General features: G+C 35.8%; 3 protein-coding genes across 5 annotated transcripts; 2 read left to right on the top strand and 1 right to left on the bottom strand.

Moving 5' to 3' along the window:
• The first annotated feature begins 8,898 nt into the window (after positions 1-8,898).
• LOC125655678 (ryncolin-4-like) lies at positions 8,899-11,738 on the top strand. The gene is made up of 4 exons (XM_048886118.2): positions 8,899-8,979; positions 9,129-9,268; positions 9,569-9,875; positions 11,201-11,738. The coding sequence occupies exons 1-4, from the start codon at positions 8,973-8,975 to the stop codon at positions 11,458-11,460; spliced, it is 714 nt and encodes a 237-aa protein (XP_048742075.2). The 5' UTR covers positions 8,899-8,972; the 3' UTR covers positions 11,461-11,738.
• A 506-nt stretch (positions 11,739-12,244) lies between these two features.
• LOC125655670 (uncharacterized) lies at positions 12,245-13,713 on the top strand. The gene is made up of 2 exons (XM_048886060.2): positions 12,245-13,041; positions 13,155-13,713. The coding sequence occupies exons 1-2, from the start codon at positions 12,565-12,567 to the stop codon at positions 13,668-13,670; spliced, it is 993 nt and encodes a 330-aa protein (XP_048742017.1). The 5' UTR covers positions 12,245-12,564; the 3' UTR covers positions 13,671-13,713.
• Positions 13,714-15,809: 2,096 nt separating this feature from the next.
• On the bottom strand, positions 15,810-27,952 carry LOC125655671 (L-rhamnose-binding lectin CSL1-like). 3 transcript variants are annotated; one of them, XM_056144509.1, is made up of 7 exons: positions 27,364-27,952; positions 22,147-26,439; positions 21,378-21,408; positions 21,093-21,174; positions 19,867-20,040; positions 17,080-17,379; positions 15,810-16,833 (listed from the first exon to the last, which is right to left on the bottom strand). In XM_056144509.1, exons 4-7 carry the CDS (start codon positions 21,169-21,171, stop codon positions 16,745-16,747), a joined length of 642 nt encoding a protein of 213 aa, XP_056000484.1. In that variant the 5' UTR covers positions 21,172-21,174; positions 21,378-21,408; positions 22,147-26,439; positions 27,364-27,952; the 3' UTR covers positions 15,810-16,744. The 3 variants fall into 3 exon arrangements, with proteins under 3 accessions (XP_056000484.1, XP_048742021.1, XP_048742071.1); XM_048886064.2 differs by lacking the exons at positions 21,378-21,408; positions 22,147-26,439; positions 27,364-27,952 and adding an exon at positions 22,064-22,082; XM_048886114.2 differs by lacking the exons at positions 21,093-21,174; positions 21,378-21,408; positions 22,147-26,439; positions 27,364-27,952 and adding an exon at positions 20,791-20,976.
• Positions 27,953-27,997: the final 45 nt, after the last annotated feature.

Here is a 27,997-nt window from a genome sequence, read left to right as displayed (position 1 = left end):
AGAGCACCTGCGCGCGGAACCAGAGCGGTGTCCAACAAAGCAACGATACGAACACCTTCTTTTTTCACCCCTGCCGAAGAAGCAACTGTCCATCTCAAAAAGTCCATTCTTTAACCCACCGTGAGGAATGGTCGTGCAAAGTGTTGAAAAGTCACACGTTTGATGCTGTTCATTTGAGAGAAGCTTCGCAATCTCAAGTCTACCAAAAGCTCCTCAGAACCCTTTAGAATCCACACCCAACCCACACCACCTCCGGCATATGCAGTGCCACAGTGCGTCTGAAGTCCCTCTCCCACAGCTGTCAACAACTTCGTGAGGAACCAAGATAGAGGCCCGGCAGAACACTCACTGGATCGAGCAATGCATCCCTGCTTGTAAGGGTCTTTATGAAGTCCCGGAATCCAGCACAGACAGGGCAACCCACACTCATCCGACCCATCGACCGAGATATTAAATGTTTCCAAAACCGAAGCATGGTCCTGAAGAATTTCATCCCCTGAAAGGGCAGTTGGAGTATTAGTACGACCACAAAGAGTGGAATTAACGCCAAGTTCGTTTAAAATACAGCTGTAATAATGCATCTTACAAACAAAGACAATGTTCCTACAATATAGCCGGAATCAAAACACACTCCCCATGCAACCCATATAACTCCCCCAGCACCTCCGGACTTACTAAACACAGAAGGAAAGACGGCACATACTCCTGTCTTGATGTGTCCAATGCTGGATTTTGATATTCCTCTTACACTTTTAATCCATTCCAATCTAATTAAAATTAGATGTTAGATCCGCTCGCGTACTCGCGTACGCGAGCGGATCTAACATCTAATTTTAATTAGATTGAATCCATTCTGACATCGTATCAACTTCTTTTTCATACCCAGCCCATCGTCCGGTACAATTCCCGACAGAATTCACAATAGAGATAAAGTTCCGTCGCCAATTGAAAGACCGAGGTTCTCAGCACCTAGGACCTTCCAGAATAAGCGATCTGATGTCCTCATAATATGACAAAACCGATCAGCCGCTCCCGCATTCAAAAATTATAATTTTAAAAAAAAATTGTGGTATACGTGGAATCGAAAAAAAGTTGGCCATTTATGACATTTATTGGATTATTTCGACAAGCCGCCAACTGGGCATTCGAAAGCGGGTGGTTTGGTAGCAATCAATTAACTCAGAGATAATTTCACAGTATGGTTTTGTTGATAATTATCTTAACTAAATATTCAAACGTTAGAAATAAATCAGCCACAGTCAAATCGTATCTCTGCGAAAATGTCATAAATCACCATACGACTTTCCGAAGTGAAAGTAGGGGCTATTCAAATTTTTTGGTTTCCTTATGATGGTTGGAATTGAGACCCAGAAAAAATAAAAAGTTCCTACATGAAAGCTGAATATAATGAACAGTGAACCTCCCTTGAGCATCATTTACAGAATTTAATGCCCGGATTGCCTCTATCAATCATGTGTTGTCACCGAAACAAATACATGTTGGATATTTTCCTCAAACACAATCTAATTATTAATCGAATTAATCAAGTTAATGATAGTAAAATGAATCAAACTAAATGATTTAAATAAATGAATTAAATAAAGATAAAGATAACGAACAGTGATCAATCTCATAATTCCTGTAAGTAATACAAAATAGAGTTGGGCAAAAACGGACACCTGGATATATCAGAAGTGGGATCAGGTGCCTAGGAAGAGTAAGCATTCCTTGTCGACCGATCACACCCACCGTCTGCTCTATATGTTGATCATGTAAACGTAATTATCCGTCATAAACAGTGTGCCAAGAACGGTCTAACAATTGGTATGAAACACGTCAGACAGCATTAGACCCAATGACAAGTTATATTGGCAAATTACATCGTTATAACGACCATAGAATTTGCGAAATGCTGACTTTAAACGAGGCCGTTGAGACCCCTATAATATTTTCTTTGTCAATAGCCTTCTTCGATTGAAAAACTGATCATACGCAGAGGAAGCTTAAAATTGTGTATCGAATCAGTTGAGAGACATAAACATCAATATATGATTCATATGCAGTGATTATGGAATACTGCTATATAGATATGCAAAGTTGACGATGGAGAAGCTAAAGTCGTCCATCTGATATGCTTCATATCAATTGAAGTTGTTCTTTGCACACCTATCATTGGGTGAAATGCTGTCTGATGTGATTCATACCGTTTGGTGGGCAGTTTCTGACACACTGATTTTGACTACGGATTACCCATTTTTCCTGATCAACACATATAGCTCACAGCAGGTGTAATCAGTCGACGGAGGATACTTATTCTTCTAAGGCACCTGATCCCACCTCTGGTATATCCAGGGGTACGTGTTTGCCCAACTCCTTTTTGTCTTCCTTATTGAAGTTAAGCGATTGATCACTGCTCGTTATATGTACCTTTTCATGCAGCAATACTTCGTGCAACACTTTATCAATTGTCCAAAATTCTTTAATTTCAGATGGAGTGAAATTCTCGGATGTCCTTTTCGCAGAAGCGGTTAAAATTTATAATAAAAAATCAGGTTCATTCTAGGCTTGAAACGGTCATACAATGCGCTTAGTATTCATGGTCTTGAAACGCTTTTAAATAAAAGATTAACAAGGCTGCAAGAGTTACTGCGCCTGCACCGTAATCAAAAGCATTTATTGAAGACAATTGTTGGTAAATGCCTTAATATATACATCTCAATTGATGTGAGTGGACATGTTATATTTAATCAACATTTACAGATTTAGTGGAATGGCATTCCCTCTCAAGGAAGGTTTATTTTCATACAGAATATTTTTAACCTAGATGATCCTTAATTTGTGATATTGTATACATATCGCCAGTTTTTAAATCGAAGCAGGCTACTGACAAACAAGTTGATGGTGCAGGGGTACCAACAGTCTCGTATAACGTCTGCATTTTGCAAATTCTATGTTCGTTATAACGATTTAGTTTGCCAATACAACCTATCATCGAGTCAAATGTTGTCTGACGTGTTTCATGCCGATTGCTAGGTCGTTCTTGGCACACTGATTTTGACTACGTATAACTCCGTTTACTTGATCAAGATATAGGGCTCACGGTGTGTGTGACCGGTCGACAGGGGATGCTTACTCCTCTTGGGCACCTGATCCTACCTCTGATACATCCAGGGGTTCGTGTTTGCCCAACTCTTTATTTTGTATTGATGATAGGAGTTATGAGATGGATGACGGTTCGTTATCTTCACCTTTTATGCATGAAAATTAATGCTTACGTTTTATTTCAAACACTTCATACGACGAACCTCAGGGCGATTTTATGTTGAATGTGTTAAAATTTATTCATACTCCTGAAATAGCTGGAAACGATGTTGGCGATTTCCGATGCGTCTGGGTAAAACTAACACACAACGTCCTGTGGTGTACTGTAGATCTCCGTATTTGAACAATCTTCAAGTGGGTAGACTGATACGAAGTTGGTTTCATTCAATCAAGGGGTATTTAGAATGTGTCTAAAGTTTAGATTAGTTGACAGAATGTTTAATTTGATTTTGATTTCATCTGGTCTGATAGCGTTACATGAGTGAAGATTAATATGAGGAATGGAGTTCATTCTCATTCAGATATCAATTATTAGCATCCCTCAGACGATGTATATCAATTCTCAAGCATCCACTTATGTTTCCATTAATGTGACCACTGAATCAACTAGTCTGTATTTTCATCGACTAGCTTTTGATTGCTTCATAGAGAGCGTATATATACATGTATGACGATATTACTATAACATACTGCATTTTTTCCTCGATTTGCTTTTGTGCTTTTTTCTTTAGTTTTTTTCTTGACTTGCTATTCACTTTTATTTCTACCTGTTTAGGTAGCCACTGAAAATGAATTATTTGTATTGAATATTCAATGTTGCCTAGATGTAATTCGTTCCTGCAAAGCATTCATTCGGACAAATAAACATTCCATCATCAAATATTCCTCCCTACAATTTTATGGTTGACAATACATTCACTTGGAAAATATCTGTAAACAAACAATAGAATAAACTCACTGATGATCTATGGTCTTGTTTCCTCTTAATTATAATACCCCTTCGTTCACTTGGTAATGAAAGGTTAGGATAAGGAACAGTGATTAATATCATAACTCATATAAGCAATACAACGTAGAGAGTTGGGCAAACACGGACCCCTGGAAATCTCTTTATGAGTGTAGTTGATGACAAACATCGATAACTTTAAATACAGATTTAGGCAATGACAACCTTTACATTTATATACTAGCGGTAAAAAGAAACTGTGCATTATAAAATTTAGTATAATTATTGTATTCTTATTGTTTATATTTATAAAATCTAAACAATCGAGAAAGGTGGTGTTTTTGAACAATATCGGATAGTACCCGACTCTGATGCACGGACTTTTTCATGGTTAGTGAACACATGTTGTTTATTGAAGTGTTCGTACGCACGAGTTTCACTGGCCAATACTGTTTGGAGTAAGAAGTGTAAAAGGTTTGTTTGGATACTATTCGTTAAGGAAAACACTTTAGTTTTGACAAAATTTACCCTTCTGTCTTGCCACGACTCAGCGAAAACCAACGTAAGCGTGCTGTTGGGATACTTCAAGCTGGAATGGTACAACATATCGTAGCAAGACATTTTGGAGTTCATCGGAACACCATCCAGTCATTATGGAGACGTTTCCAACAATCTGATAACACTCGGGGATTGACCACGTTCTGGGCGTCCCCGTGTGAAGTCGCGTCGACAGGACAACCATATTAGACTTGAGAAATCGTTTCCAGACAACAAGTTTGACTGCTCGTAGCATTCCTGGACTTTGACCAATCAGTCCAAGAACAGTGCGTAATCGTCTGCGCGAGCACAACATCAGACCGAGGCGTCCAGCGGTACACCCAATACTGCTTCAACGTCATCGTATCGCTAAACTAACGTGGTGCAGACGACATCTGCGATTTAGAATACAGGACTGGGCCAGTATTCTATTCACTGATGATTGCATATTTCATTTGGATAGTAGTGACGGCCGTTGTAGAGTGTATCGTCGCGTTGGGGAGCGGTACCAGGACGCTTGTGTTGTGCATCGTCGACAATTCAGTGGAGATAGTGTTATGGTATGTGGTGGAATAACAGCACGTGGAAGGACCCCTCTACAAATTGTCAATGGAAATCTCATCGGCGTACGCTATCGAGACGAAATTATTCAGCGCCATGTGATACCCTTCATACAGAGACAGCAAAATCACATCACTCTGCAGCAAGACAACGCAAGGCCACATGTTGCACGTGTAGTCAGGGACTTTTTTGTTCAACAGAATGTCGATGTCCTGCCTTGGCCAGCTGTTTCTCCCGATTTATCGCCGGTCGAGCACGTCTGGGATGAAATGGAACGACGTCTACGCCGTTTACCAAATCAGCCAGTGACATTGGCTGATTTAGGCCAGGCTTTAACCTACATCTGGAACAACATCCCTCAAGCATTTCTGAACACTTTAGTGGCATCAATGAGGCGCCGTTGTCAAGCATGCGTGAATGCAAATGGTGGTCACACGCGTTATTAACTTTGTTAATTCAAATTCGAATACCAGTGTCTTTCGAGTGTGCTGAAATTGACGTTATTCGACATTAACATTATTGGATTATGAAATGTTGTTCATTGTTATTTTTTTATTTATTTTTTCATATATTAAATAATGCACAGTTTCCTTTTTCCGTTAGTATATGTAGAAGTATTCTTTTTCAGACGTGTGGATGGACGTGTGATTGTGTGTGGAGATGGTGCAGGTGTCGTAAATTTAACGAAAATAGTTATAAATTTGTAGATTGATTTCAGTTCTGTTACCATAACAAGCAATCGAGAAACTGATCGTAAAATGTTATAAATCATTTGTTATCTTCACTTTTCATCAACACACTTCTGTGACATCCTTTGACGTTTTAGAGGAACTAATGATTCAATTAGTAGTAATTAGAGATATTCGTTATGCATGAACGTGGCATTTATAAAACTATGTATTATTTCTAAAGAATCGGATTATAAAGATATTTTTCATCAAGCAATTACCGAAGATGAAGTAAAAGCTTGGGACAGAATCGTTTAGATTTCATGTGATGTTTCAGGCATAAGAAAGCCTTGCTAAACGAGTTCGTTAATGATTAAATACGAGTAATTTACGCCCAGACAAACCCAAAGTACAATATTTCCTGTAGTAAGAGACTTGAGGATATTGTGTTTTCTCTCAAAATCAAATCATTTCCTAAATAATTTTCATAGACAAGACATTTACACATGTACTCTGAGAAAAACACTATCATGTTTTTATCTACCGTTGTGTCTGTGAACATTACATTTATTACTTTGCAATTATTGTCGTTGCTAAGCATAGTTCGGAGTCTTAACTATTGTACAAGGATGCCCTTTGACCCTGTTCCAGGTGAAATGTACACGGGGACTGTATACGCTGTGTTATCCAACGTAGGTATTCAGCAATGCGTCTCGGAATGTATATCCCGGAAACCCCACTGTAAAGGCGTCAATTATTCGCGAAATCGACTCTCCTGTGAAATCTGCTCATCTACTGGACATTCCCGCTTGTCAGATGAATATATGAAAGTTAATCTGGAAAAGGTAATTTGTTTTCCTCATACGAATTGTAGCAAAACAATGTTTAGCTAATTATGAAAGTCAAGCTTACGAATTACATTTGCCAGAGAAAACAAAGAACTGTGAATGAGGACAGCCTTTCTGGTCCCGTAAAATTCTAAATCTTAAAGCTGTAGAGGAAGGGTAAGTCTTCCTTAAGTTTTCTTTATTTCATACACGAGGTAATGTCTATTATAAATTCGCGTAATTTAACTATGATTGATTGTATATGGTTTAGCGTCGCTCTCGAGAATTTGTCATTCATATGGAGACGTCTATTTATCTATGATATTTACAGTAACACAGTAATTTCTCTCTAATATATACCGAAATTTGTCTTTGGAATTTACAATGATTTGTAATAATAATAATATTTACAGTTATTTCTATCTAATTTTTACATTGATTCTATCTAATGATTAGAATATGGGATAAAAAGTGACACAATTTCTGAATTTTTCCCAATATCAGTTATACTGAGCTCTACTTATTGTGCACAATTTCATTTCCGGAAACATGGAGACCAGCTGCAGACAAACAAAATATTACTATCAAATATATGTACTGAAAATTCAATTAATAGTATAGATATGGAGCTTGTGTTCAATGTTTTCCCAAAGAGAAAATCATTGAAATATGGCTATTCTATGTCAAAATTCCATACATGGCGGAAATCCCTCATGCGTTCATGTCATAATTTCCTTTTATCATTTTGATTAAAACTTAGAGTAACAAGGTAGATGCATTAGGGTTCTTGAACGAAATACACTTAATTTTGAAAAAAAACACGAATATCGATTGTGTTGGGCAAATAGAGTCCGTATCATGTGTATTTATATTAAATGGGCATGGACGCGATTTGAATTGAAAATTTTATTTTTCCATATTTAATGTTTAGAATACTTAACTGGAGTATCTTTAATTATCAGCAAAAATTTGAAGGTCAGTTGTCGAGGTACACATGTACATGGAAAATACAGAGCTTCCAATTCTTTGTTATGTAAACAAGGCTCGTGCAATATTTTTTGTTTACATAGATTAAATATACTAGTAAAAGTTCGTTTACAGCAGATTTTACAATTTCCAATTCTGAACACAATTGAATAGTTTCTAGTGTTCCGCACATCTCATTTTGTTTTAAACATGCTATTTTCTATTAAGCAATCTATATGTAAACAAAAACATGGTACGAGCCTTACTTACATAACAAAGAATTATGAGTGCTGTATCTCATTTGTAACTCAAACACTGATATTCAAATTTTGGTTGACATTAGAAATGATTGTCAAGCGTTGTAAACAATAAAAATGGAAAAATAAAATTTGAAAAATCCCAGCTCAAATCGTGTTCATGCCCCTTTAATATGTTCTGGATTCATCAATTTTGTTTTAATACTAAAAGTTTTAATTAGCCATTTGAGTCTTACAAAATTAGAATTATTTTAAAGTCTACACAAGGTATAAGATATTGTAGCGTTTTCGCTACTGCGAGGGTTTTTCAATTTCAACACTCAATTCAACTCCTGGTAGCGGAGTTAGATCTAAAAGATCGACAAAAGTTTAATTCTGGTGGCGAGGAAAAGTTTAGCTCTGGTAGCGAATTATAGTGACCTGGGCTCGGTCATATAAATTACCAAGAAATAAAATGAAACAACACAAGTGTAAAAGTTTTATTACTTTCATTTGATTTAAACATTGATTTTCTCATAACTTAAGATACAACAATATTTCTAAAATAGTCACACAGATTTCAGGTAAATTCCAATAAATATAAATTATAATTCCAACTATTTCCAATTAAGAATTTCTATAAATTTTACCTGGACATTTCTCTTCTCTAAAAAAAAAAAACACGTCCAAATGGTTCGAATGAAAAGCCAAAAGTGAGTCGTCTTGTTACCGTTGACCCAACGTGACGTCACCAAGACCCAATGTGAAGTTATAGACGTAACGTGCTAAAAAGGAAGTATTTGATCTACTCAAATATGTACAAATCATTGCATAAATCGCGCCACCGGAACAAGACAATGTGAAAGTACAAGTATTAAACAAGCAAGGTAAAACATAATACCACTGAAAGAAATTATCACATACGAGTACAAGCATTGGTATAATTGTCACTTCAGTTCTTGGTACCTGTAAAAAAGAGAAACTATATATATATATATATATATATATATATATATATATATATATATATATATGATATCAATTTCAATAGGCAGAAAGAGACAACAGCTGTCCTGACTGCTTAGAGGGAGAAAAATGCGTACACATATCAAAGAACACTACCAGATGCATGAATGGTAATATTTTGCGCAGTATCAATTTTAACTGATCTTTTCTTTACCACGACCATTACTGTAAATGGTCCTGGTGACAGAGCTTCAGCCAACATTCAAAGTCATTTCATAGTCATCTCAGTATTGATATTTTATTTTCTTCATTTCAACAGATGGAGATTATATCACTGATTGCACCGTCTTATATTGGAGGAAACCTTCGTTGAACAGTGGGGAATATACCATCAAAACTCTACACGAGGGAAAAGTCCGAGTGTTTTGTGAGATGAAGAAAGATGGGGGAGGATGGACGGTAGAAAACTGTACATGTAGTGTAAACACACACACATTCACTTACTTACTCACACATACACACACACACACATACAAACACACACACTTACTCATACACTCACTCACACACTTACTCACTCACAAATACACTCACATACACACACTCTCACACACACACATGAAAGTGATGTCATCTCATGCATTGATGCAATGTAAGAGATTTGTATAAATATTCAAGTTCAAATTCTTTTTTAGAACGTTCTGAGATATTTATGAAATGGCTTGCAGTTTTGATTTTCCTCGTATTCTTAAAATTCAGGTTTTCCAGAGACGAATGGATGGTTCTGTAAACTTTACCCGTACTTGGAGGGAATATAAAAACGGATTTGGGAATCTATCAACTGAATTTTGGCTTGGTATTTATTCAGAGTCTTGCATAAAGATTTACATAACATCTAATACATATCATGATAAATGTTCACTTTTACATCTTTTCTACAATACACATATCAATACTTCGCCACGAGTTACGTCCCATTACGGGGTCACCCAGAAGTCAATCGGTGAAAAGCCAAATATTCCTTCTTTATCATACCAAATTCAAGAGGTTACTATTGTGAATGATGGCTAATTATTTTAAGTTTTCATACAATGATATGAGTTGTCCTAACTTGGGAAATTATTGTGATTGACTGCTATTGATTGAAAAAGAACAAATGTCAAAGCTACACATCAAAAAAATAAAAAGGTCAACGAAGGAAAATTATTTTTACCCGCAAAACGCAACTTGCGCGAAGGGTTGATACATGTAAGTCTACAATGCATTTCAATTTTAGTTTCTCATATACAGTGTACTGCAAATTTGTAGGAAACTAATACCTGTACAATATTCTATGGCAAAACAATTACGAACTTAGAATGGATATGAGAGACTTTGAAGGAGATTCAAGATTTGTCAAATACAAGAGCGTTAGTATCGGTGACGAAAGATCTAAATATAGAATGAATATATCTGGATACTCAGGAAATACAGGTATAATATTCGAGCACAATAATGATACACTGTAGCTAAATCAAAGTCTGAACCGTGATTAAAATGCTGGACGTCTTTAGAAAGGTGAAGATAACGAACAGTGATCAATCTCATAATACAACTTCTATAAACGTTACAAAATAGAGAATGTGACAAACACGGATCCCTGGATATACCAGAGGTAGGATTAGGTACCTAGGAGGAATAGGCATCCCCTGTCGACAGGTTACACCCGCCGTGAACCCTATGTCATTTTATATATAACTGTATCAGTTAAACATTATACCTTAACTTCTGTGCTATGTGCATTTACTCAGTATCTAGAACATGAAAGGTGAAGATAACGAACAGTGATCAATCTCATAACTCCTACAAGCATTACAAAATAGATAGCTGGGCAAACACGAACCCCTGGACACACCAGAGGTGGGATGAGGTGCCTAGGAGGAGTAAGCATCCCCTGTCGACTGGTCACACCCGCCGTGAACCCTATATCCTGTTCAGGTAAACGGAGTTATCCGAAGTCAAAATCAGTGTGCCAAGAACGGCTTAACAATCGGTATGAAACACGTCAGAGAGCATTTGACCCAATGATAGGTTGCATTGACGACATACATCATTATCAAACACTAAATTAAGTTTGCTATATATAGAATGCATGGAATTACTTGAACAATGTTAACACATTTAGAGCTGCTCACACTGTATACAGTGAGAGTGTCATTTAGCACCATCCTGTGTGTGGAAAAAGATCTGTCAATAAATTCAACTCACTTATTCTTCTTCTAAAGTAGCCAAAAAATACGACTTTGAACAAATTTAAAACAGTACTAAACTATGTCAGTCAAATGCATCTGTATAAAAATTTTTATATATTCAGTAACTTCTGGTTATGATCCCATCTTGTATAATATCCAGGAGATTGCTTCACCGCAGAAAACACAATTCACGATATGATGTTCTCAACATGGGATCAGGATAATGATAGTGCTGACCATAACTGTGCTGTACGATATAAAGGCGGGTGGTGGTACAACAAATGTCATGCTTGTAATCCAAATGGACTGTATCTTCATGGAAAAAATGAACAGCGCGCACAGGGAATAACTTATAGTGCCTGGCGAGGTCAGTACTACTCACTCAAAGGAATCGAAATCATGGTCAGGAGAACGAAATGACGCTGGAAAAGTGGGGAAAGATTCAGTAAAATCCTTTTTGTACTTTTGTGATTTTAAACGTTAGATATTCGATAGTTGAGGTATGTAATGTTTAAAGAAAGAACATTGAACACTTTTGAACGATTTAAATCAAGATAATTGTTCATTGTTAGATAATGATGAAAGTGAAATAGTTCGTTAGCCATTGAATAACTTTATGAAATATGTAGATGAGGAGGACAATGTATTTGCTTGATTTTAGAATAAATGATGTGCTCTTCAGAATGTGTTTTTCGTAATCAGTCGTAAAGATCGGTATGAAAATACTAGAAGAAATACACATTCTCTTCCCAAATTGTTTTACACTCCCTCAATGTGATATAAATACATAGATTAATACCGAGTACTCAGAGATACACTATCAAGTATTCAAACGCTATGAATCCAATCTTAACGCCTTGTAAAAGCGTATCACGTCAAGAAATACACTAAAATTGTCTCTCTTCCGACTCCATGATAACTCGCAAAGTACTGTCCTTTCACCCAACTCATTTCATGAACGCTTGTAAATCATATTAGGACCATATGGTGAATGTAAATAAAAAAGTCAGTTTTGTGAACTCCTCTAAATATCACCTCCGATTTATTACTCTCAATTTTGTAATCTTTATAGGATTTGCTATTGATTATTGTTCTTTATCTTCATCTCTTTCTTGTTTGTTGTGCATTGACAAGATACACCCTTCATTATATGACAGGCGTTCATGTTGTGTTATCACACAACGAACAGACAGTTTTCTGTGCATAACTGACCAGCAGCACGTACATTAATGTGGGCGCAAGAGCCGTTTGACATCGAAAAATAAAAATTAATTCCTTGATCCGCGCACCTCCTTGTTTCTTTGTTCTATTTTGGATCCTGTCATACTCCCCCACTTCAGATGTTTTATCCCATTCCATGTGCAATAACAATTGATGTATGAACTCCTTTATGAAGTAGGGGTGCTTGAAAATTGTATACGTCGTGCATGCGCTGCTCCGTCTGGGTGCCCTTGACACATTAAATCAAAAACGAAAGTAGAGATAGTTTAGTTACTCGGAACAATCAAGCGTATTGTAAACACCATGTATCGTAACCAAACGTCCGATGATCCACTGCTAAAAAACTGCCGTCCAGAGTGGCCGGAGTGGACGTGCCTGGGAGCTAACGTGTGTGGTCTATGTAGCACCACGCTATGGTTCTTAGTTCTGCTTCCGCAAGTATGGAAGAATTTTCGCCAAAAGTCTGTAGTCGGTCTAAGTGTCCTGTGGGGGACTGCGAATTTCACGGCATCACTAATAAACCTCTGCTTCGTTTATGGATACGCTGAAATCCCTCTATATGGAAAAATTAACTCCATATATATGCCGATTTTGGAGTTCACCATTCTTGTCCAGTTTTGGATATATGGGGATCACTACAACAAAAAACACAAAATCGCGTATTTAATTACCTGTCTATGTGTGTGGACGACGCTGATTTCTCTCAATCTGGGACTGGAATTGTACCCTTACATTCAGTGGATCGCCATTAGCCTGTGGTGTATTGAGACATTTCCACAGGTAAAGATATATAATACTGCTATGCGACATTAAACGTTATAGAAATGAATTTTGATACAATATATCTGCAATTGCATTTTGCTATGATCTATATACGCATTTGTTTCTCGTAGGTTTTCCTCAACTTCAAATTAAGGTCCACTTCCGGTCAATCTACAAGGTCGGTTACCATCGCCTCCGTGGGAAAAATGACAGACTTTTTATCAACATACGGTCTCGTCATGCCAATTCAGTACGTTGTGATGACCTATTTTTCCAGTAGCGTTAATTACGTAAATGTAATTCAAGTTGTATGGTTCTATGGTCGGAAACCAAACCAAAGGAATGAGAACGTTTCGGGAAATTTACAGTACAAGGACTTTAATGACGAAGACAAAGACACAGAAAGAGAAACGCTTTGTTCAACTAAATACGTTCAACCAAATTTCAGTTATAAAACAAAGAAAACATTTCGATATTCATTGATTTTAGTTTTCGTAGGTTTTCTCTGTCTTTTTGCCTTTGGAATTGTTTGGGCTACTAAATCTTATTTTGCCTTATTTGCTCCTTTCACTCTCGTATCTGTCACTGTATTTGCTTTCACCTATTATAGACGTGCGTGGATCTCTGAATCAGTACATGTAGTGTGAAGGTTTCTTTTAAATTATTGAATGAATAAAATCGTAATCAATTCCTCGTTGTTAAATTGGTATATAGTTACAATGTAAATTAGATGTCGCCTGGTTTTGTACATGAGGTACAATAATATTTACAATTTCGATGTTTTTGCCGTTGATATCTTCACAAATTATAATACATGTATTAGCCGTTTCCTATTGAAAGCCCTGCAGTTGTAAATAATTTGCGTATGAATCGTGTTGTACATGTATATAGTACACCTCTTTTGACGTCTGGGAATTCCATTCAACATAAACGTGGAATATAAGTCTAAAGAAATAAATTGCATTTTTGAGCATGCCTGAGGGTGTGAACCGCAACGCTTCATGTCGGCGTACTTTAAAGGGCTTGCACGCTTCATGGGGTATGGCGGCGTAAACATATTTCCAAACATGAAATTTATTTCTTAAATGGCACGATTATATTCAAGAGCAGTCACTGCTTGCTTTAGAATCCCAGTTCAAACCCAGCTGGCTCGATCCTTCCACACAACGCAACTTCGTACGAATGGTTACAAGGGTCCTCAAAAATATGTTGGCTTCCCAAATATCAAACATCGTAGTAAAGAACTTTTTTATAGAATCTAACTATCTTCCCCACACTGTATCATATGCCATATTATTATACAGCTAATAAATAGTCTATTATAAAATCTGCGTAAAATCTAAAGAATGTTAAGGTTCAATATCCTGAGAATTGATTGAACGCTAACTTTGCATTGCATAAATAGTGTGCACCCGAAACATTTCGAGTATGAGCGTTCAATATTGACCTTACCGTAACGACATAAACAAGTCAAAATAGCAGACGACGGTCCTCCGAATCTGACAGAGCCGGTATTTGATATTCATTTTATTTACTTAAACAAAATGTATACTGTACATAAATTATGATGTCCCCATTCACAAAATCGATTTGCTTCATCCATCAATAACGAGTTTAATATTGAACAGTTAAGAAATACATGCTGATACTGCACACTTTCACCTTAGATGCCAATATTGATTAATTCTTATCTATTTTGGAGTATTTTGAGTGAAACGGGATATAATTTAACAACTAAATACTTTAGTTATATAATAAAAGGGTTATTAAACTTATATAGGTGAATATTGACACTAGTTGGCTGTCAAAATGCACGAGCTTGGCAACTCGTGCCAATATTCACCAATATAAGTTCAATAATCCTATAATATTACACGTTCACAGGTACCGTGAGAGAATATAATATCAACACCAAACAATTTTGATGGATCATACCACAAATGAAAGTGGATAAAATATTCGAGGATGATATCTATAAATATGATATTGTTTAAAGCTTCACTTCCGTCATCAAACATCCCCGTAAAGTAATAATTTCATAAATCTTGTGATAAACAAGATTGCAGTCATGTCAATAACATGTACATATGAAGATAGCGAACAGTGATCAATCTTTTGACTCCCATAAGCAATACAAAATTAAGAGTTTGGTAAACACAGACCTCTGGGCATACCGGAGGTGGGATCAGGTGCCTAGGAGGAATAATCATCCCCTGTCGATCGGTCACACCCGCCGTGAGCCCTATACCTTAATCGGGTAAACGTATTAATCCGTAGTCAAAATCAGTGTGGAAAGAACAGTCTCAATTGGTATGAAACATGTCAGACAGCATTTTGCCCAATTAAAGGTTAAACTGATAAATTAGACCGTTATAACGACCATAAAATTTGCGAAATATTGATCATAAACGAGACTGTTAAAATCACAGTAACATTAACTCGTTTGTCAGTAACCTGCCTCGATTGAAAAAATTATCATACGCAGAAGAACACCGTTATTTTCCAGAATATTGTTTTTATAAACCCGAATAATAATACATATACATGTAAATGATATAGAAGTATTTGGTGTCTTGTTTGGTAATTATTTTGCCTTTAACAAACACCTTTCTACATTACATTATGTATGAACGTTTTACATGTACAAGTTTGTGCCGATTCACAGGTTGGTGTACTCGTGACAAGAGTACGCGCTCATGATCAAACACAGAAGTAGATACTCGAGAAAACCATTAATCTTTGTAATTAACACAAGCATCAAAGCCTATCTGAATCAAACACACAAACACTTCACTCGTATTTATTTAAAAGTAAGTATATATACATTGATGTTGATCGTTAGTAGGATGAGTAAATACATTTATCTAACAACAAACAGTTATGATTGTAATGAAGTGGTAGGTATTCACATGAATTATGTATCTAGATGTTACGACATTACAGTCAGTTACATCCAGTATATTTGTTTGTACATGTAATAATATCTTATATTAAAATCAATCAAATTGCAACGAAAATCAGAAATACGTGTACATTAGATAAATTACTGTATCATTATCAATGCTATTGATCTTTTTGACTGAGTCAGTAGAGTACTTGTTACTAGTTCTTTTGACTGAGTCAGTAGAGTACTTGTTACTGATCTTTTTGACTGAGTCAGTAGAGTGCCTGTTACTGGTTCTTTTGACTGAGTCAGTAGAGCACCTGTTACTGATCTTTTTGACTGAGTCAGTAGAGTACCTGTTACTGGTCTTTTTGACTGAGTCAGTAGAGTACCTGTTACTGGTTCTTTTGACTGAGTCAGTAGAGTGCCTGTTACTGGTCTTTTTGACTGAGTCAGAAGAGTATGATTAACCAGAAGCGGCTGTATCAACATTTCTATCTCTGTATATGTTTTATAGATTTTGGCTGACAATGTCACTATATCATTATAAAGGTTATTTTATAAATGCGGAATTCTGTACACTCCTTTTAGACAAACATTTCGAACTCTTTTAACCAATGAATTAAAGTTGCATAAGGATTATAATTTCCGATCAATTTTAAAAACATTTAGTACACGTGACAGTGTATACGAAATCTAAGAAGTCCAAGGTTCGAGCGATGTTTTGTTTTACAATGATATACATGTACTTGAGTATGACAAATATTTGCATAAAAAAATAAATAGAAAATGTCTTATTCATTCTTTCACATGCATTATTCTATCCACTTTTGATCACTAAAGGTTTCTGTACAACAAACTGTAAGCCAACAGCAGAAAACCAATAGGTACTGCGGGTATGTTCCGTTTACTGGAATTGATTTCATCTGAAAGAAGAAAAAAGAATCAATTCTATTGTGTCCGAATATTGCCTATTATTACACTAATACACGATAAGAATATCTCAGAACTGGATGAATCCATATCAAGCAGAAAATTAAAGTTCCAAATAAAGTTAAAACTACAAATATACATGTATGTGTAATCAATCATAACTATTCACCCATTTTCGCGAGCGACAAATAACCCTCTCGAAAATTGGCAAGTAATTACAATTGGTGTTAATTACTTACTTTTGAGGACACATTTGAAATCAAATTCCAGGTATTTGTAAATTCCATAGCATGGATCCGCCCCAAACATTTCGTTTTCCACCGTCACCTCACAACTCACGCGGCCATTACACAGCTTTTGCATGACCTGAAGAGATGATGGGGCTCTACAGGTTGTGCTGTTATGAAGGCGTTCGATATCGTAGGGATGTCGACATCTCTCTTTGGATGTCCTTCCGAAATTGGCTTCTTTCACATAAATCACTCGCCCACTGGAGCAACTGATAGTATGTGTTTTCTGCTCACATATGATACCAGATTCTGCAACAAATAAATCGTAGATGACAAAAAACATTTAACTCGAATCAACAAAATTTTAACATAGACGATGACATCTTTCGCCATTTCTATAAAAAATATGGGTATTATTTCATGATGATAAAACATAAAGTACATGTAAATACAGAATGCTCCTGCACTGGCTTATCTTTTAACGCTTTTTATATTATTGTGGAATTATTCATAATGAATTACTCTTTTAAAATTCCCTTTTCAATGTATCGTTGTCCCATTGCAATGAAAAGACACAATTGCTGTACCCCAATTTGTGCAAATTGATTTCAACTGATCGTCAACTGGGCTCAACACTATCTACTTGTATATTGTAATAAGTAATATTGTTAGTAATATTTGGATGACATCAAGGCATCCTCTGGTTTTACTGATTTTCAATAGCTCTTATCAACACCTCCAAAGTTAATATATTGTGCATATGCTTAGACATATAGAGTCGTACAAATCTTGCAGAAAATTCACATCCAGTCCGTAAAATCTTTGAATTATAATAATAATAATTATTATTATTATTGTATCAATTTATAAAGCGCAAAATTACCTATAGTTTCTATGCGCTGTACAATGTTTGTGTTAATAATCATTGATAATATACTAATAAAAGACCTATAAGAGCTATAAAGAAAGTGATAAAACAATAGAAAGAATTTAAATAAAACATGGTAGTAAAATGACGAAGTGGTTGACTTAGAGTTGACAAGATACAATTGGCATACAGGTATTCGTATGCTGGATCAAAATTCAGTTTGCAAGAGCTTGTACATGGAATCCTTGATATTACACTGAATTTTACATCCACTGGGCATATTCACGCTTGAACAAGAGTGTTGTTAGGTTCTTCCGTAATGCTCCATGTGCTTCAAGCTCTCGAATCATTTACATTACATAATATTACATAATAATTACATCTACATAATCATTTACATTACATAGAATTTAGAAATTTCTATCATAAAAGGTGAAATTAACGAACAGTGATAAATCTCATAACTCTCACAAGGAATACAAAATAAAGAATTGAGCACACACGGACCCCTGGACATACGAGAAAGCCTTTCTATAATGCATACATTTTCCCAATTATCAGCTACGGTCTCATTGCTTCGGGAAAGTGCTCAATAGTTGTATGAAACGCATTTATATATGGTACAACAATAATTGCTGTACACAACTTTTTATTGTATGAACCCTGAATATTCTCAGGTTTTTTCCACATGCCCCTTGAAAAAAGGAGGCGTATGGGTTTACATCTGTCGGTCGATACTGAGTATATAGTTCGGTCAATATTACGATCAGTAGACCAAGAGTTGTTTGTTCAATATATCAAAAACCCGTTGCTTAACAGGCATCACACCTGGTACACTGGTTCTACCTAAGGCGTAGATGACCAATATTGATTTCGATGTCACATGGTCAAAGACCAAGGATCAAACTACTCTATGTGACCTATCTATCTTAAACAAACATTTCCTTGATAGACTTCGTGCATTGGTTACCCATCAAAAGCAGATGACCCTCATTGGTTTTTGGAGTTACAAGGTCAAAGGTCATGGATCAAATGGTTATCTGCTCAGTATTTTGTGAGATCAAATGTAATATGGTGGTTGCTTCTGACTAGTAAATAACTCATATTTTTCACTCTCATTACAAACATTCTACATGTAATGTTTATCCTTTTTAATATTGTCACACTAGGGCATCCTTTTATGTTTCCAAAATGTTTCTTGCTTTAGTACAGAGTTCTAATATTTACATACTAAATCAAAATTGAATGACTAGGATATTCGTTACTAAAACTGTTCACAAATACTTTTAAATATTCTTTTCACTTCAAAAATGTACACTTTTGAAATAATTTACCTTTAAATGTGATATAATCTCCATCGCTGGCAATTTTTAAACATAATATGGATAACTCATTATAAGAAACCTTCATCATCCTGGATTTCTTCCCTTTGACTTAATATAGGTCTTTTTCGTAGTCCCTAGGTTATTGTTATGTATTTTCATTAACGTTCTTCATCCCCTTCTGTACTAATATTGTATAGAATACTTTGTCCATCTATATCTTTCAATTGTTCTTTGTAAAACGTTGGATCATATGAAATATAGAAGAACCAGTGGAAGAATACTTTGATGCACGATCGGGTCACCTTCTCTCAATAAAGTATTATTATCAGAAACGAATAAAGTGTTTCCGAGGCCATAGAGCTAAATTCCTTCGTAACTTTCTATTCATCTCCATATCTGCTGAGTTTCCTGGCTACAGTTTGATACAGACGATTCGACTCTTGGTTCGGGCAGGACGTAACAAATACATAGAAAAAAAGAAAGAAAGAACGATAGAAAGATAGATAGATAGATCATAAATAGATATGAATGATCATCATTTTCATATACAAATACATAATTCCAAGTAAAATCAACTAACCCACAGCCGATTAGAAAAAATACCTAATTCGCAGTGAACTTCCTTCCCGGTATTGTCATAGAATCGAGTGACACATGCGCCGCAGTAGTCTGAAACACACAGACTATCTGGCTTGGTCGCACAAATAGTGATTGATCCATTATAAAGGCAGGGGTTGGTGCAGTTGGTGAACACGTGTTTTCCAGGTGGACATTTCGCTTTAAAACAAACATATATATATAAGATAGCGAACAGGGAACAATCTTATAAATCCTACAAAGTATACCAAATTAAGAGTTGGGCAAACACAGATCTGAGGACACACCAGAGGTGGGATCCGGTGCCTAAGAAGAGTAGGCACCACCTTTCGGCCGGTCACACCCGCCATGAGTCTTATATTTGGATCATGTGAACGGAGTAATCCGTAGTCAAAAATCAGTGTGTAAAAAAGGCCTAATGTTCTGACAATTCATCAAGTTTTTCTTTTTCATATTTAGCCCATCGTCTAACATAATCTTCTACAGAATTCATAGCAGAGATGAAATCTTGTCGCCTATGGAAAGACCGGTGGGGGGGGGGGTCTCTGAATTTGGGACTTTTTAAAATAAGTGACTTCAAGTCCTCATTTTCAACTATACAGACACCACTAGTAAGGTATAGAACCAGAAAAGTCAATCTACATTTCTTATTCCTGACTTGTTTAGGTTCATTGTTTCATTTTTGTGTGATGTGTCATTCGAGAATTTTTCACACCTATAGAGACGTCCGAGCATTTGGTAAAGTATCACGGATTTTGGACCTAAGCATGGTGCTTAGAACCTTAGAAATGACAGTTCTTTATATTTCTTAAAGTCATTTCCGAAAGAAGCGTGACTTATACTTTTATCGCCGTGTGCTTGGCTTTTGCTATCTATGAAAAAGTGAAGATAACGAACTGTGATCAATTTCTTAAATCCTGTAAAGAATACCAAACCAAGAGTATGGCAAACACGGATCCCTCGACATACAAGAGGTTGGATGAGATGCCTAGGAGGAGTAAGCATCCCTACTGACCGGTCACACCTGTCGTCTGTCCTTCATCTTGATCAGGTAAACGGGGTTATCCGTAACCAAATACGTTAAATGTTTTAGGTCGAGAATGGAAGCCTGATAGCCTGATAGAGAATAAATTTTCCTACAGTAAACACAATCTGTTTTTGTTGATTCATTGATCAATAAAGACATGTAGTTTTGCAAAAGAGACTAGAGATTGCCTTATTTCATAACTCACGTTGAGTAATCAGGTTTCCTACAGTAAACACCACAATTGATAGCAGTAACACTTGAATGCACAATGGGTGTACTACCATTGTCTGTAATAAAATGCAAGATATGAATCTAAGATCACCATCGCAAAGAAATGCACATTCAGAAAAACTTCATAGTCAAATTGGGTGACAAAACATGTACGTTTAAAATATTTAGTTAAACATAAATCAACTCATCTATTAAAGAAAATATAATTGATTTGAATTTCATCTGATATTGTATATAATGATAGCAAGCGTTCACTTACGAGCTCCCGTTTTTCTCATCAATATGAATGGCTGCAATGTTTTATATTAAATACCAATGTGTATTATCAGTCCCATAAAGCACACGATAAATGATAACATCAAAGTGTTCTGTGACATGGTGAAGATATCTACCGTTATAAAGATCTACATGCCCTGACCCATAACATGATATTCTGATACAATCCATTCGTATTAGGCCATAATATTAATATTTGGTTTGCTTATAAGCTATTAGTATCTTTCTCTTTCCGAAATAAAGATAAAAGAAGCCATTATATAAAATATCTTTGTAAATAAAAAAGTGAATATAACGAACAGTGATAAATCTCATAAATCGCATAACGCACGCAAAATTAAAAGTAGAAAACTCGGGCCCCTGGACACACCAGGTGTCGAGGATATATCTAATATAATGTTTGAAAATATAAGCCTTTATTATGCATAAAACCTGTTGTGTGTGATGCTTATGAATCATAATCAGTTAGATTAATCAGAGCGTAGACAATATGTTCAGACACATGAAATCATGAAAGGATATTCCAAAATATTCGCCCAAAATTAAATTACCAAAATTGTTTTTGATAGATACTTGTTGTTATTTAGTGTTACAAATACTACTGCATGACCGATGAATATTCAACAAGAGCACAATATTCTCAACAGCCTTAAATAAAACTATATGTACCTAGCATTGCCAGAGGTATCCAGAAATGTTTATGAAACGATAGTCTGCATTATTGTGATAGAGTAAGCCTCACAAGAACTTACCTCAATGTAGAATTGTCTGGTTAAAGCTCTAAATAATACAGAACAGTATGAGTGTATTGATTGCGTTTTAAACGTGTCGACTTATAGACCCGTTTTCAGAAAATGTTCTCATAAAAATCTGCATTGCGTTATTTTTAGTTCATTTGTTAGATTTCCTGTTACGTTTTGGTGTGAATTCCGTGCTTTAATCACTTTAGATCAATTATTCCTGGATTTGAAAGAAAAAGTGAAAGTTGCTTCCCGCTGAATTTTCCATCAGATTTCTTACGCACAATCCGTAATGTTTGCGATTATGTGAGTTTTCTGTATTTGTGCTGGAATTCTTTTTTAGTTTAACGTCACTTTGACAATAGTTTAAATATACAAGCTGTAGAAGATGCACCACCAATTTTGTTAGCCATTTGGGGTCTTATAGTTGTAGGAGTTCTTTGCCATGCAAGCACTTACCAAGGCAAGTGACCTCGGTTTCTGAGATGTCTCTCAAAGACCCGAAACCCTCACTTTCATGAGTTCTTGATCTGTCGTGATCTGGGATCGAACTCAGAGTCATTCCACATGTAAAACGAGTGGTTTACGTTCTGAACTACCGGGATGAATTATCGAAAGAATATATTGTATTCATTATGATGTTGGTTATTGAACAATAGATAAATTTTTAAGCACACAAAGCTTTCCAAAAATAAAAAAAAACTCTCTCAGAACAGAAAACTTTTTAACTTCCTATTTCTTACATCATTGGCCATGGAAATGTTATATATACGTGGGGCAAACACGCTAGAAAAGAAGTGGGAAAATGGGCCCTGGAAGGGTAAGATATGATAAGGGCAATGGGTAAAAGTAAAGGAGAAAGGATGAGGTGCAGAATAAGAATGGAAATAGGGAAGCTGGAGAGGGGGACAGAGAAAATGGAAGAAGTGATTCACCTTGTCTGCCTCCAGTGTACATTTACATGAATTCTACGCTACCCAAGGATCTTTGCATATCCATTTGACAAACTCTACCTTTGTGGCCCAAATAAACTAGAATTTAAACGCCTGCATTTGAATATAGATTTCCTTAAAATTCTAATTCAAATCATGAAATCGTTAGTTCGACTTGCTATTGTAAAGGTATGACCAAATTAAAACTTTGAAAGTGATTTACTAAAGAAAAAGAAACCTGGAATCTATGATCAAACTTTCATTTACTGTAATCGAAGGGAAGTCAATGACTGACGGACGCGACTTTAATACACTCAGTGCACATGCTGTATGACGTCATAATCACTTATCGATTTTGTAATATCTTTATTGATGAAGAAATACCACACTTGATTATTCCCTCTACTAATTAAAATTAAAGTTCCGGAAATTTTGTGCTACATATATTTTTTTTTTTCAAAGTGCGTTAAGGGTCTCCATGAAAAAGTGAAGATAACGAACAGTGATCAATCTCATGAATCCCATAAAGAATACAGAATTAAGGGTAGGGAAAATATGGACCCCTGGACACACCAGCGATGGTATCAGGAGCGTAGGAAGAGCAAGTTTCCCCTGTTGATCGGTCACACCCGCCGTGAGCCCTATAAATCTTGATCAGGTAAACGGAGTAATTCGTAGTCAAACCATTGTGTGAGAAATAGTCTAACATTTTGCAGATAAGATCATTAGGACGACAATAGAATTTGCCAAATGCTGACTTCAAACGAGACTGTTGAATCCCTGTATATGAACAAATTGCCTCTATTTCAAAATTGACTGGTGAATAGAATCATTTCGCTATACTAAATTATCAGATTAAATTCTTCTCTGTGTTTTTATAGTATTGATACGGATGGGAAAAAGATATTGTTATTCAAACTACAATGCATTTTTCGCTAAGTGACTCTTAAACATCACATTTAATAGTAACGATAAACTCTCGCTGTTAAGATGGGGAGAAGGCGGGATACGGGATAGTGAGCTTTCACATGTTTAATTGTCTCTATTTCTACAATTTGTTATCTGAAAGGTGAAGATAACGAACAGTGATCAATCTCATAACTTCATTAAGGAATACAGAGTAGAGAGTTGTGCAAACACGAACCCCTGGATCTCTGTTTCTACAAATTGTTGTAATGCATGCTACACATCAATCGATGAGAGGTAGGTGACAACATCGGGTTGTTTCAGATTAGTGACGTCTAATGTATAGTAGTACGTTATTTTGCTTTAAAATGAAAAAGTCTGGTGGTTATTACGAATAAAAAGAATGACATGATGACGTACAAAGAATGACATGATGACGTACAAAGAATGACATAATGACGTACAAAGAATGACATAATGACGTACAAAGAATGACATGATGACGTACAATTTGACATGATGACGTATAATTTAGTTGTGATATTGAGCCTACAGAATAGCATCCTTTACCTTCAGTCATTGCACTGATTCACGTCAATGCTGTCTTCGTCCACCAAATTTCTCTATACGTCCTCACTACCGACAGTAAATGTCAAACATACATATATACAAATTCTAGTATGCATCATAGCCCGGGGGTCTTTCTCAGAATAGGTACTTAGTACCTCTTGCTTGTTGTAAGAGGCGACTAAATAGGGCAGCCCTTCGGATGAGACCGCAAACACTGAGTCCCTGTGACAACAGGGTGTGGTACGATAAAGACTCCTTCCTGCTCAAAGGCTGTAAGTGCTAAGTGTCGAGCATAGGTTTAAATTTTGCAGCCCTTCGCCGTCAGTGGTGAGGTATCCACATGAGTGAGAAATTCTCGAGCACGACATTAAACAATCATACAACCAACCAACCAATTCCAGTAAAATAAACTTTGGGGTATAATCCAAGCAACTGATATGTTTAAACCAGTTTCAGATATGATAAACTTATCTGTCTTCTGTACGTTTTTACCTCGTATCTTTCTTTCCGGGGTACCATTAACATTAAAACCACTACTACAGTCTTCTGCCACTATATCTGGTCACATACATGTAGTAGCCTCATATACCTGTACATCTGGAAACACTAGTCGCCTTTCGTTTGAAAATCCTGCCTTCCCTGTTACGGACATTTTCCTGTTTTCGTAAAATGTATGCACTGGAAATTCTATTCAAAAGGTACTTACTACAAGTCTCTTTTCTCTGTCTAGGATTCGTTCTCTGTCATAATCATGCAGTGATACGTCTGGCAATATCTGAAACTACGTATCTTCTATTTGACCTCCACACTTACCAGTGAGATGCCTCGGGATTTCACGACAATTCCTGTCGTTAGAACAAATCAAAGTCCACTTTCACCAATCTGAGGGAATTCTCCCGTTTTCTTAGCATCTATCAGTTTTCTTTATACAAATTACATGGAATACCAAGTAGTCCAGGTGCAGATCTTGTGTTCGCTTTTCTTCTTCTTCTTCGTCTTCTTCTTCTTTGATCAAAGCAGTTGTAATGCATGCTCGTTCTACTCTTCCAAGGATTCTCGAGCGGAACTCCCTTGCATACTTATCCATATCGTCTCTTTAATACGTAGTCCTTTGAGAATTGTTTCTAGTTGATGCCATCAGTATTTACTTCCCTGCTGTTTGATCCCTGATATATTGTGTCCACTTCTACACTATCACTCCTGTTTGATCCCTGATATACTGTACCTACTTCTGCACTTTCACTTCTGTTTGATCCCTGATATACTGTACCCACTTCTGCACTTTCACTCCTGTTTGATCTCTGATATACTGTACCCACTTCTGCACTTTCACTCCTGTTTGATCCCTGATATACTGTACCCACTTCTGTTTGATCCTTGATATACTGTACCCACTTCTGTTTGATCCCTGATATACTGTACCCACTTCTGCACTTTCACTCCTGTTTGATCTCTGATATACTGTACCCACTTCTGCATTTTCACTCCTGTTTGATCCCTGATATACTGTACCCACTTCTGTTTGATCCCTGATATACTGTACCCACTTCTGTTTGATCCCTGATATATAGTGCGTTTTTTTATCCACCTTTCCTTCCCTCGGCAGGTGGGTTTGTAAGGGCATGCTAAAACCCTTACAATTATTAAGTGAATACATGATGTGTAATCTATAAAACCCAATACCTCCTCTTTGCTATGTTTGTATCTTTCCTGACCGTGATAGCCTTAAATCCTGATTTTTTTAGTACTATCACAATGTTCCTGTAGTCTATAGTCTTCTTGTAGGTTATCGGTTTCTCACTAGTTCTCATTCGGGTTGTCTCTCTTTCCAAGTTTCTTTATCTCTTATTCACTTATGTGGTCAGGAACCGGTTTTGCCCCCTTTTCTTTCATTTTCCTGATAAACCAATAATACAGTATATACATGTAAATAGATTACACCCTTAACTATGATTTGATATGGCAAACCTGTTGATACTTCGAAATACATTGATATACTATCAGAAAACATGCGATACTTTGTCTATAATTAACTGTTGTAAAAATTTTGATTGATATTAATTATATATGGCAATACCAAGGTTTAGTATTGAGGACCTGATACCTTGACTAACCTAGTTTAAGAAAAGGAATAGAAAAAAAAAATTACATTTGAATAGTCTGGCGATTTTTGATGATTGATTATCAATCAAATTAGATATTTCAATTATTTACTGTATACATGTAGTTCTAAAACCTTTGATACTTGATCTTTATATATACGTTGATATCAGGACTTTAAAGTATTCAATGTTTGACGATCGTATAAATTCATATCTGAGAAATGGACGGTGTGATTTTGGAAATCATGGTATCATTTTGAATCAAATAATAAATATCAACAATAAGAATTTACAAAATTTTGATTACTGTTTGGTTTATTTCACCTTGAATGACTTTAAGAAGAGCATGTTTTATCAAGATATTTTAATGAAATTGTATTTTCATGCAAATATTTTGGTAAAATATTACCTGAACCGTTTCTACAAAAATATGAAATAAAATCAATTCATAATTACCGTAGACAATTTTATAAAATTAGATTCTTTTATATTTTGATCAAGAGCTGATAGCTCTTCTACAAAGTTTCAAGCGCAAAAAGATCGGCTTCTAGTCATTTTTAAAGTCATATTTGATCAATCTCACTTTCATCATTTTTTTTTTTTATTTACAACTGATAAACATTTATCTTGATTTAAATCATTCAATCTCCTTTCATTATATCTGTACCTACATGTAAAGTCCAATATGCCTAGGAAAATTTAGAAACGGAAAAATGTACTTACTATTCTTGCCTCGCTTGTCATTTTTTAAACAGCAAAAGAGGACGGATATCAGTGAAGAAAAACCATAGACATATTATGTCTATGATAAAAACGTATGAGAGATGTCACGTCCTTAAGACGAGGGATATCATTTTTTTTTTTAAATGTGTTCTGTCTGATACATGTACTTCCTTGTCTAAATTAATTTTTAGAAAAGAACATTTTTTCTCATAGAAAATAAATCTAATTAAATTACAATGTAACGCAAGATTTCCGTCAAAGTCCAAGGCTTCATCGATGGAATGCATGTACATGTAGTATGTGCTTCTTACTTTTACACCGATTTTTAAATATTATTTAAATCTAAATATTTATTATATTGAAAATATTATCATGTTAATTATGTTATTTCATCTGGATTATTACATGTCCCATGCGATTGCGTCCCCTTTTTATATCTAGATAAAAGTAGGTTATAAAGGGAAAACAAGGGGGGGGGGGGTGGAGGAGGGGTACCCATGGGAGGAAATCGAATTGTACCACTATTGTTTCAGATTATCCGATACTACACCGTACGTGTGTATAGTTTTGCTTTCACTGTAAACTAATGTGTTTGCGATATGTGTTATGATATTAAGTCGGTCTCTAGTC

The sequence above is a fragment of the Ostrea edulis genome, chromosome 7 (assembly GCF_947568905.1).
Source record: "Ostrea edulis chromosome 7, xbOstEdul1.1, whole genome shotgun sequence".
NCBI lineage: Eukaryota > Metazoa > Mollusca > Bivalvia > Ostreida > Ostreidae > Ostrea > Ostrea edulis.
This window is presented reverse-complemented; position numbering and strand designations above follow the sequence as displayed.